At 36.8% G+C, this 12,786-nt stretch overlaps 1 protein-coding gene across 3 annotated transcripts in view; it reads right to left on the minus strand.

Moving 5' to 3' along the window:
• The window catches only part of NRG3 (neuregulin 3), a 1,226,667-nt gene that overhangs the window by 690,723 nt on the left and 523,158 nt on the right, over positions 1-12,786 (minus strand). For all 3 annotated transcript variants that reach the window (XM_028514215.2, XM_028514214.2, XM_036026736.1), the window contains exon 2: positions 1,982-2,111. In XM_028514215.2, coding sequence (XP_028370016.1) covers positions 1,982-2,111 — 130 coding nt within the window. The remainder of the gene's footprint in view (positions 1-1,981; positions 2,112-12,786) is intronic.

Here is a 12,786-nt window from a genome sequence, read left to right on the forward strand (position 1 = left end):
TGGATTCAGACACATACAGACTGAAGAAAATTAGAAGACATGAGGAAAGGTCAGCCATTTCTATAAACCAAAGAGAGAGAGGCCTGTCTGGAAGGGAACCCTTTTTTCATGGCCTTGGGAAAGAAAACAATCCTACTGATACCTTGATCTTAGACTTCCAGCCTCTAGAATTGTGAGAAAATAGATTTTGGTTGCTTAAGCCACCCACTCTGTGGTACTTTGCTACAACAGCCCGAGAAAATTAATATGTCCATGAAATAATAGAGAACATAATGAGAGAGAATGTTGAAAAATAAGAATTATTTTATTCCTTTCAACATCTTGGTTTTAGAAAAAATGAATCATACCAGCCTGCATATCATTGTGGGGCCTGATCTGATCCTTCCTTGGGGCACATAAGAGTCCATGCTCTAAGCAAGACTTCTAATTTATCCCATCATCAACTGATTAGGAATTTAAACTTAATTGATTCCATTGCCCATTTCCACATTATGACCCCATGGGATTGGCACAGGTACCTGTAACAAGTGCTTGAGAACCTGTAAGAATGTGCAAGCACTTCATACTTGGAAAGGGTGGCTCATTCTGGATTTTGCCCCTGAGGTCTCCAAGTCACTTTTGTGTTTCCTATCTGTGTCTGTGCTGACCAAACAAATGTAGTTAGAGAAGAGGAATATGAGTAAGAACCATTCCCAATCCCTTCATCCCCAATCCAAGTTCACAGAGAACAGAAATGGGGTACATTTTATAAATTGGGCAAATATAATGACACTGCTCAAGCCACACAAAAGCCACCATGCAAGGTGGAAAGTTCACAGCTGCTTAACCTGACACAGGAGGTATGGTAACTTTTACAAAGATCTGCTACTGTTCCTTATCATCTCCTCCCAACCTGTGACTGCCCACTGTGGCAACCCACCCTCCCTGGGGTAAAGTTGGTACTGAGATCTGGGCAGGATTTGCCAACACATCTCTAATTTCATAACAATATAATGAATTTCTTTGTGGCATCTTAATAAAACATGGAATACAGTTTTATAATAGCAGTAGAGAGAGAAAAAAGTCATAATTTTCCATGCTTCATAATTCAGAATAATTAATTTAATAGCTGTGTCATCTAAGAAGAGTTAAGTAAAGAGAAGGAAAAGGGTGTGGATATATACAATCACTGAAGCATATACAATTGCAAGAAGAAACAAATTACCAGGATAGTGCTGGAAGTAAAAGCTTGGTGGGAAATATTTTTCAGATGCTAATTTGATTCTTTTATGAAGCCTTAAAGCTGCAGTGTCTGCAGGTATACCATTCATCTCTACTTGTTTTTATTTTTAACAGTTATATAACCTTAAGTCTCTAAAAACCAATTACACACCTTCCTGATCTCTACTGGGAATTTTCCCTAAATAGTTCTCTACATAGAACATAACAGAACTATGATCTCATTTACAACATCTTGCTGGAGAGTGTTCCTTCACCAGAGGTGTTAAAAAGAATGTCCTGAAATTAATAAATGAAGGAAAAACAAAATTAGATGCATTTTTCTCCAGACTCAGCAACAGTCCCTGAGATTTTTTACATAATAAACATTGAGATGTTAGGTCATAGATGAGCAGTGTTCTCTGTCATGTCGCAGCCTGTAGGTTTCCAAGAAGGGATTGCTTCTGAGATGAGCACATGTGGCTAACACCCACACCAAAATTATAGACTCTAAAGTGAGTGAACAATTATTTCTATTAAGTTCTAAAAGTAAATTACCCTTTACTTGGTCAGGTAAAACTCAGATCTTGTTTATTTTAACTTAGTTTTATCTCCCTCAAATACCAAAGATATCAGCCTTGTCCTGTCTTAAATTAAGACGCTTGATTCCACCATTCAAACAGCTGGACTGTGTGTATCACGTTGTATATTCGCAGAGCTTAACATCCCCTTCCCCCACCAGGCCTCTCAGGGGCCTGCCCTTAGTGCCAGTGGCTGCGCTTACCGACAGTGTTTATGGGATCCAGTCAGGGTTTCAATCACAAAGCACTCGCCATCATTGAGACAATAAGCAAGGTCCTTGTCTCGGCAGGGTTTGAAGTGCTCAGATCGCTCAGTGGAATATGTCGTCGTATCTGTCAGGGAAGCACACAGAGAGATGCTGTCAATAGTGCATTCAGACACCACCAGCTCTTGTTATTAGTCTGAATCTGTGCTTTGAGGCCCTCTCATGGGCACTGACCTTGGAAATGCTAGACAGACAGGATAAACCCTTCCCTGTAATGAAAAAATGCAATTGGATGTGACCATATTATAGGCAGAATGTTTGTGCCTCCACAAATTCATTTGCTGAAATCTAATTCTAAATGTAATGGTATTAGGATATGAGGGACTTTGGAGGTGATTAGGTCATGAATGGGATTAGTACCCTTATAAAACAGATCCTACAGATCTGGCTTGCCCATTCCAGTCATGCGAAAACACAGCAGAATATGACCTTCTATGGATCAGGAAGACCTCAATAGACACTGACTCTGCAGGCACCTTGATCTTGAACTTCCCAGACTCCAGGACTGTGAGAAATAAATTTCTGTTTTTTATTGTAAATAACCTAGTCTGTGTTACAGCAGCCGGAACTAAGACTATCACTGTATTCAATTGCCTTATTCCTTCACTAGATTTTAACAATTGAAATCACTCTAGACATGCCTTATCTGATGACACACAGTAAAAGCTGAGTGATCCTGTAGTCAAATCAGCTTTCATTAATTTCAGTTTTAGCAAACATGTTGTATGAGGGGTTGAAACAATGTCCCCCTCCATTCATTATTGCCAAATGTCATTAAACATCAGATCAATGTATAGTGTGACTGTCTGTCACAATACCAATGTTAGTTTCTATGGGTTGTTTTGTAGTTTATGTTTGCTTTTTAGTTACAACTATAATTGGCTAATAGCCAAGCCAATTATTCCTTTAGTTTCTCCTTTTGTAATGTAATTAAAATGCAGATGTTCCAAATTTTAAAATAAAATCTCTTTGTGAATTTTTTTTTTCTGGTAATTATTTAACAGGACCAAATTATTGTGACTTTTAGCATTATCGTAAACATGTATTTTAAAATCATAATTACTTACATTTTTTCAATTAAGCTATATGTCTACATCTACTTCCCAAATCTATAACTATGTGCTGTCTGCTAGGAACAGATGCTAAAACCACATGTAGACCTTCCAGTTTCAGAGTTTTAAGCAACTATTAGCACCAATTCCACTGTGACATTCAATAAAAAATATACTTAAAAGTCAAAGATAAATAAATGATTTGGCATGTAAGCTCTTCTAATTTCCTTTTCATAGATCTATATTAGTAATGCTCAATAACACAGACTATTGCACCTGTTTACTAACTGGAGGTCACAGTGAGCCTATTCCTCTGATCACCATCCAGAATGAGAGGCATTATTCTAACAGGAAATTCACTCATGTCCTCCCAACCTAAACACTTTTTAGCTGGCACTCTTCCCAAATGAATAACTCAAAATTCTTCAATAGAGCAAAGAAGGACATAGACCACATGGACTTTTGTCTGTCTGAGCTCATCTTTTTGTACACTAAAACACACAACTTAATTTCTCACTCTTACTTTATTTCCCCAAATACCAGAAACCATTACACTGCTCCTTTTTCCTAGACCATCTTTTTCCTTGTTGGAAGAAACCCAAAAATCCTTCAAAGCCACCATATCTTTCCCTTGTGTCCCTGCAGCACCTTTTACTGCTGTCATCATTGTATTTATTGCTGCAAGTAGCCATTTGTTCACATTTATTTGTTTCTTTAGTCTGTGGCTTCCTTCAGGCCAAACAGAGGTTAAGCCTTAATCAGAATTGGTGCTCAGTAAAAAATCTTTAAAAAATGTGATCATTCTAATATCACTAACAGTTTAAATGCCACTATGAAAAATATGATCATTAAAGACATTGCAATCCTATGAAAATTCATGCCTATCCTACAAAATGTTAGATATAATTTCACATTAATGTTATCATTTTAGTATACTCATTTTAAAATTGATGAATATTACAAAAGCAAACATTGCCTTTAGATTCAGATAGATGCTAACTCATATACTATTCATATTCTGTGAGCATTGAAAAAATTCACTTCTAATAGAATATCTTGGTGATACAACGGGAACTTATTTTTCCATTTCAAAATACCTGCCTGTTATTATTTCATCAAAAAATGAAAGCCCTGTAAAACAGACATATTTTCTGTTTTCCAAGAGATCTCTACAGGGAAAATTTGTTATTCAAGAAAGTATCAGAGAGTTACACAGACTTAATCTCTCTTTCAATGGGAAACATTTAAAACCCAAGAGCTGCAAGCAAAAGATTCAGTATGAAACACCACACAGTTGACTGCTACTCTGACTGCTGAAGTATATTAACTCATGATCTAGTTAAGTTTTCCTTTAATTTCCTATTATCCATTTATTGATATTCACTGATCATTTCCTCTAAAAAACAGCTCTTCATTAACATAACCTACAGCATAAAAAGTGAGATCCTTCCTTTATAATCAGTGGTTTTGACAAACTACAGGCTCCAAGAGCAATACGATGGCAAAGCAATTACAATCAATTAGTTTCATCTGACAGCTACTATCTCCAGTGGTTACCTCCCCATTCTACCAACTGTTTTTCCCATCACATTGTCATTATCATAGGATCAGAGATCCAAGTGAATGTCTCTGCAATCATCCAAGCTGGTAGACTACAGAGATTGTCAGGCTTAACATGTAATGTTTTTCTATTTACATAGCTTAGAGAATCTCAAAATCATTTTAAATGCACCTGCTTAACTTTCACAATAAATGGATTGGATTAAAAGAAAATGGCATTATTAGTTTAATAACTTAATATAATAAATAATGGAATGTTGGGCTTAATCTTTCTATAGGTGAACAAACTAATACAAATAAATTTGAAATCTTAGCATTCACCTGAGCATTTCACCATATGACACCCATACAGCACTACTCATCTAAAATTACAGGCATAGGGCAAGGTGAATAGAATCCACCATGAAGCAAAATTTTATGCTAGTATGGCAACATGCCAAATATATGGATGGAAAGATAGAAAAATCACTTAATAAAATTACTAGGCTGTTCTACTAACTCTAAGATAATCTACACACATGTAAAACAAGTAAGAATAATGTGTCTAAGTCACTGTTAGGTTTTCTCTTACAACCAAATGTAGCCCAACAAAGAGAGTAATAATTATGGATGACATATTCCCCTATTTGTATATCTGCTTATAAGTGTGTACATGTATATATTTGTTTAATATTAACATATAAGATGTGTTACAGGCACATAAAATAGAATATAAGTAAAAAGTGAAGTTAACTAAAATATAAGGCACAAGTCTTTATTTTCTTTCTGGGCCCTCAGGAGACACTGTGTGCTTTAATCCATCTGTGTGTTTTGCTCTGAAGGGAAAACATGGGACATTTGTGAGAATAAGATAATGGATAAGATGAACTGCAAACTGTGAACATAATGTCCTTAAAAAACCTTGGAGTGCCTTACAATCGGATATGGAACTCTCAAGCAACATTTTTGGAACCTCCCTATAATTTAAAAAATTGCATGACACTTAAGAAAGTCTACTACACTGAGTTGTCTATAATATACGGTAATAATTTGTCATATGTTTAAAATTCAAAAATCACCTCCTGTTTCTAGGAAGGTAATTTGGTAAATATATTTGTTATAGAGCTCTTTATTATCTTCAGAAATTACATGGATGAACATCCAGGAAAGTAAAGCAGGAGAGGCTTAATATTCCCATGAATTCCCATCTGTTTTTCAAGGCTCTCCCTTATTCTAGAATGCTTCATTATTAGATGGCACTCTCTCCACCTATCAACTCCTGACTCTACCATCTAACTGGACCATGAGTTGAAAGGCAGAGCAGGTCTTCAGCTCTCTGATTCACTGTCTTCCGGATGGCTTGACACAGAGGTGCACATAACAGATGTTTATATAGGGTGATGCTTTTTTTTTTTTTTTATACATGAGCACTTTCTAAAAGTTCTGTACTGAAAAGTATGCATGTTTTTGTTAACATCATAAAACAAAAAAACCCTCTATTTTAAACAATAAAAACTGGGAAATGAATACATGTTTACAAGTTAGGACATGAGAAGGCCCCAAAAGCAATTTAGGTAAACTGTGTAAAATTTTATGAGAGGAGCAGACAATGACTCTACAGGATGGCGGAGAAGAAAAGAGAAAACAAATGCATGCTTAGGAAAGATTTTTCTAAGAGAGGTCCTGAAATATAAAGGAATTTTAGGTCTAAAATGAACACAGATAGTGCTAAGAAAGGGTCTTCCAAGCACATGACCAAAGGTTAAGGTCTCAGGTCAAGGAAGTGCTGTTGCTGGCATGAGGTATAGTGCCCATTCACATGGGACCTCAGGGGCTCAACAGTTATCCAAACTACTCACCTGGCACTTGTGACATGTAGAGTTAAATGTGTTTTCTGGATATTTTATGGATATTTATCCCCAGAGAGGTCAATGAGAGTGCTTGGCTTTTAAGTTGTGTATTTTTTCCACATCACATACGTAGTAAGCAATCAGTACAGTAATTAAACACACAGTGGGAGATTATGGTGATTAATTTATTAAAAGCAAAATGGGAAGAAAATGTAAGGCTGGAAGATAGAAATCCCTGAAGATTTTGTGGTGAAAGTTAACTTAATGAATTAAAACAATAACTGTTTTCCCCCTTAAGTATTGAGTTGAACCTGAATATTACTTACTGAGGTTTTCTACATTGCCAATACAATGCTACATACTGTGGGTGCAAGGTTTTGTTGCAGAAAAAAGAATACTAAATGCCTACTACAGATAATAATTGCAGAAGATAGTCAAAGAAAGGGAGAGTTTAATTTAAGCTGTACTTATCTTGAAGCCTTCCCAAAGGGTTGGCATTGGAGCTAGTTATTGGATGGGAATGATTTAATTGACACAGGAAAAGGAATTCTAGCTACAAAGAGGGGAAACACAGAAAGAAGGAAAATCAAAAGCAAGAGCATAGACCCTAAATACACTCTTTACACTCAGTTTGCAAATATCAGATTAATCAAGCAGTTCTTTATTCCATCACCCACTGAATTCATCATACGACAATTTTCCAGAAAAGTTAAGAATATGGTGATGCAGTCTAAAAGATTTTAGGATTAGAAAAATGCCTTTACAGGCTAGATGCCATTTAAATATTGTTGTTGACTCCAGCAGCATCATCAGTGGGAGTGGTGCAAATGAAACCTGTTGCCACACATTTCAATTCCCCATTGAATCCACCACTTATCGGACATCCAGGACATCACTGGCATGAAACTGAGTTATAAAATATTTAATGGTTAAGGAAAGCTGCAAGAAGAATGCAACAGTGTTTGAAAGGGAAACAAACTATTTCTCAGCTGGTGAGAGGCAAAGATAGCTTTCTCCCTGCTGCAAAGATCAGACAATTGTTCACTTTGCCAGCATGGGAGAGATGAGGAGTGCTGGGCAAGGAACCTGAAAGTTCAATTGAGTCATAGGGCTGCTGTGAGGAGTGACAGTGTCCCAGAGCTACCAATTCTCACAGCAAATGTGGAAAGGACTCTTGTAAAATTTGCATGACCTACCTGCCACCTTTCTGTTTGAAATTTTGTTTTTAAAAGCTCTGCTCCAGCTTAAATAAATCTTCATGGAACATAGCAAGCGTTCGGCAGAATTGCATTTATTTGGGAACTCCACTTCATCCTAATGCAGAATATATTTCTTTCTACTTGTGAGCACTCACATGCACAGGCCTATACAAACTGCTTTCAGCTGTAATAGTTATGGCAGCAGCTCTGTCCTGGAGCTCTTGGTTTAGGGTAGTCTCTATGCTATATAGCCACCATTCCTTCTTCCCACATCACTCAACTGAAATGCTCCAGTCTATGGTACTATCTCTAAATCTGATAGATATTTAAATATTTTCCCCACCTTGTTGGAACTGTCAGAAGAATATAATGCTCAGCCACTCTGGCCTTCATGAAAAACCTTTCATTGGCTCTGATGTTATCACACAGTCTTGGTTTTCACCTTGATTTTTGCTTTTTTATTACCTCAGCCTCCTCTAATTTATATACAAAAGTCAATTACTTAAGGACTGGCCTTCAAATAACTCCTAATTCAGCACTGTGCTAAGCATATCCTAGGCTATTTTTTGGCCTTAAAATAACACTATGAATTTATGTTATTTCCACATTTTACACCTGGAGAAACAGAGTCTCACAGATTTTCCTCATTGGCACAAGGTCACATGACTCTTAGTTTATAGCTTGATCCACTATACTGCTTTCCATAGGTCACATTTTTATTTATATATTTTTTTACTTTTGTTTATTCCCTAGCTGAGTGCTGCTGCAGGTGCGGTCCTCAGAACAGCAGTATTAGCTCTACATGGTAGTACATTAGTAATGATAACTCATGTGCCCCACCACAAACCTGCATCTGAAGCAGGAAGTAGGAGGTCAGAACTCTCCAGGAAATTCTCCTCCATGTTAAACTCTGAGAACTAGCTGCCTTGGGTGATTGTGTCTGCTACCACCCACACAACAATAACTCCTAAATTTATACCTTCAGCCAAAAGGTTTCTCTAAACTCCAGTCTGCCTACCTCTCCTTTCTTCATGGTTATCCCAAAGGGACCTAAAAGTTAACTTGCAGAAAACTGAACTTACTTCAGAATTCTTGCTTTTAACACTCCAATAATAATTCTGAATTGCAATTTAACTGTTTACATGTCTGTTTCCCACATATTTTCCAAACTAGACTAGGAGTTACTGGGGATCTGGCAAGGCCATCTCTATGTCCCCATAATTTATCTCAGTACAGAACGCAGAGTGAATACTTCATGTATGCTTTCTGAGTGAATGAGTATTCTATGGTTATCACAGTAATGATTATAGCAACATCACAGGTGCACAGATATCTTCAGAATGATAATGTAACATCCCCTTGCAGCTCCATATCATTATTGTTTCTGGAGATAAATGAAACACCTATGCTTATGTGAAGGTACTTCTGGCTGACTGCCAGTAATGGGCATTACTTTTTCATGTTCATGGGTTTCAAGTGAAAAGTAAACAGAGTTAATATTTATAATAAAATATTAACAAAGTTAATATTTTTATTCACATTTATGTGTTTATTTAGTCAAGAACTTTCTCCCAGATTCAAATTTCTTGCTAACCAAGTATGTGCAGAATTGATATTCAAATATGTCATAAGTGGTATAGATATGGCAGGACTAACCAGGATAAACCTGTCCATGGCTAGGGGGGCCTGGGGGACCCTGTAGGGTCAGGTGTTAACTCTTTTTTTAAAAAAAATCATTGATTTTTTTAGAGAGAGAGGAAGGGCAAGAGAGAGAAGGAAAGATCAATTTGTTGTTCCACTTAGATATTCATTCATTGGTTTCATTGGTTGATTCTTGCATGTGTCCTGACCAGGGATCAAACATAAACCTTGGTGTATTGGGGCAATGCTCTGACCAACTGAGCTACCCAGCCAGGGTCAGGTATTAATTCTCTCATTTCTATATTAATACTGAGGAAGTTTGGGAACCTGGTGCAGGGCATCCTGGGTGGCATACAGAAACTTCACTCAGGGGGGTTCAAACAGTGGTTATGTACCAACTAGAATAAAATGATTGCAATATTTTAACAGTGAATATAATTGATGAAGCACACTACTATATGTCAAACTTTCTCATGGTCTAAATTTGTCTTTAGCTGTTTTAGTTTCAACAGTTCAGACTAGAAAACCTTAGAATAATAGATATCCTAGAAGTTAACATGTAAGAATGATGTTTGAAATAAACTTATTAATCAGATATAAATACCTTCATCTTTCAGAAGAGAAATTGAAACACAGAAGGATCATTCAATACTCAGGATTTCACAGCTAGCAAATGGAAAAGCAAGGATAAAAACCAGAGAAGCAAAATTCCATAATGAACGTTCTTCATTCACGCGCACTCTGCAGTCCCACCTGCAGAGCTGCACACTCTTTGGAGGGATTTACCTTCAAGCCTCTCCCTGCAAAACTGTATTAGTCATTCTACTATGAGTAAGTGTAAGAATAATTAGGAAGCAATTATTTTTCAGTAATCCATTCATATTCTCACCCATCCACTCAACACCAATTTTTCTGAGTACACTGTGTAAGGTAGATACTGGTAAATTAAGGTCTAGATAAAGGTAAATTAAGGTCTTGACACAAAATTTCTATGACTGTATCTTTTAAATTTCCTTTTCATGCTATTATAAATTCTGAAATAATGTCTAAACATTGATACAATTCTCCAAATCCCTTCATTAAAATGAACATCACTCACTTTACTTATGTAAAATCCTATTTTCCCCCTTAATATGGGTACTACATTTTCATGTTTGAAATAGGCCTTGGTTTGAACCCTTGCTAATGCATTTGGTAATGAGGTCAAGCGTCAAGGCAGAAGTAGAAAAAATATTCTAGGAGAGTTTAAAGAGAGGGCAGCTTTGTCAACAGTGGCCTGGTGGCTCCACAGTCATTTCTGTGTAAGAAGGGCTTGGAGAGGGTTGAGGTGGAAACTAGATTTATGTAAATGCTCTCTTTCCATAGGAAAAATGTTTTTTGTTGTATGTATCATTGGGTTTTTTTGAGATGTTGAGATTAACTACCATTCCACTCTCTGTATCTATGAGTTGGGCTCTTTTAGATTCCACATGTAAGTGACATCATGCAGTATTTATCTTTTCCTGTCTGACTTAGTTCATATAACAATGCTTTCAGTGCTGACTCCCACCCCCAGCTATCACTCCTATCCCTTAGTATCTTGTCTATAATTCTGGGAATGGAAAAAAAAAGTCAATCAAGAGAAATGTCCCAAAGATATTTTCAAAGAGACTTTAGGAAGTACTCACTCTGGCTAGCTGCAAAACTTATGAAAATTATCTCAAAGTAGTGTATAAGACTAACAGATAGGTGTTTAAGTACGGGGACAATGTCTTCAAACTGTCTTGTATTTCAGCCCCTACTCCAGCTAGCATAGGGCAAGACACACAAGAGAAGATGAGGGAATGCTAAATCAGGTGGATGAGGTACAACTTCCTAGTAAGCATGGCAGTGGGAAGTTCACACAAGAAGGGGAGGAAATGCACATATACAACCAAAGTATCAGGACCAAGAGGACCTGAAGGGACATCAGAAATATACTGAAAGTCAAAAAAGCCCTTGGAAGCTAAAAGCACTTGAACTTCAACATGTACAAATTTTTAAAATGACAAAATATTGCTAACTAAAAAATAGAAAATTAATAATGCAGTTATAACATCTAAAATGGCACACTTGTTCAAAACAATTTCTTCATTCACTAAGTCATTTATCATTTTGACAACCTCCAAGTCATAGGGATATGCAATTAGATAAAACAGTTACATCATTCCCCAAATCTCCTCACAGAAAGAATCCTATACATCATTCATTTCACTTCCTTGAATACTTTCATCCTCTGCTCTCCTGTTCATCTTAGTAACAGTGTGGGGCTCCTCTCAAGCAAAAGTGGTGAAGGCTTGTTTCTATGAACCACATTGGGACTCTGCTTTAGCCTCAGTATGTGGAATAACATGTGCCTAAGCTACAAGATCTTATCTAATGCCTTCTTGTATTGTATCTTTGAAAATATGGGTCTGCATTCCAATTTTTCTCTTTACTGGCATTTTGAACAAGAGCAAATTGAATATGTGAAAATGTATACTTAAGACTTTAAGGATCCTAAAATGAGAAAGGGAGACAATGGTTAGTAGTGAATCTTTTTTTATAATTTTTTTCATTTTTTTAAAGATTTTATTTATTTATTTTTTAGAGAGGGAAAGGAGGGAGAAAGAGAGAGAGAGAGAAACATCAATATGCGGTTGCTGGGGGTCATGGCCTGCAACCCAGGCATGTACCCTGACTGGGAATCGAACCTGCGACGCTTTGGTTCGCAGTCCACACTCAATCCACTAAGCTACACCAGCCAGGGGTTAGTAGTGAATCTTACACAGTGTTTGACACCCAGGCACTTCTTTAATTTTTATAAGTTAACACATTTAAATATGCACCAACTTAATGTCAAATTCTGCAATTTCTCTGTATGATGCCAATTAAATTCATATATTTATTTAACAATTTATCGTGTAGTGCCTACCATTAGACTGCTGAGTACCATGCTAGTTCCTGGGATAGAAGTGAGCAACTTTGTTCAGAGGTCATGTGGCATGTGGCTGCCTCCCAGGAACAAGCCTATGAGACTGTCAGGTGTTTAGGCCTCTCTGCTAAGTTCTGGGAAGGTGAGTGGGTGGCAAACGTATTAACACCCAGAGATTGTTGAATTCTTAGCATTTGTTTGGAGACTGGATGTGGTTACAGAATTGCAAATACAAAGATATTCCTTATAGGGCAGCTCAAGGATTTCCCATTTGTTACTAAGTAGTCTAGATTAATAAAAAGTGGGCTGTCCTCACTGATCACCAGAAATGTGATGTCACAAGTTCACAGTCTGCAACTCTACCACCATACTGATTTCAGCAAAAGAACTGAGACTTTTTTGCATTACTCCTCAGACTATTCTATTTATGTTTTTGTCTTTTGCCAGAAAGAGAGATACTTATTTTTCATTCAGTCACAGCTGTATTAACTAATCTTTGGAAATATAGAAAACATTTGACTTTTGGCTG

This window comes from Phyllostomus discolor, chromosome 5 (genome assembly GCF_004126475.2).
Source record: "Phyllostomus discolor isolate MPI-MPIP mPhyDis1 chromosome 5, mPhyDis1.pri.v3, whole genome shotgun sequence".
Classification (NCBI taxonomy): Eukaryota; Metazoa; Chordata; class Mammalia; order Chiroptera; family Phyllostomidae; genus Phyllostomus; species Phyllostomus discolor.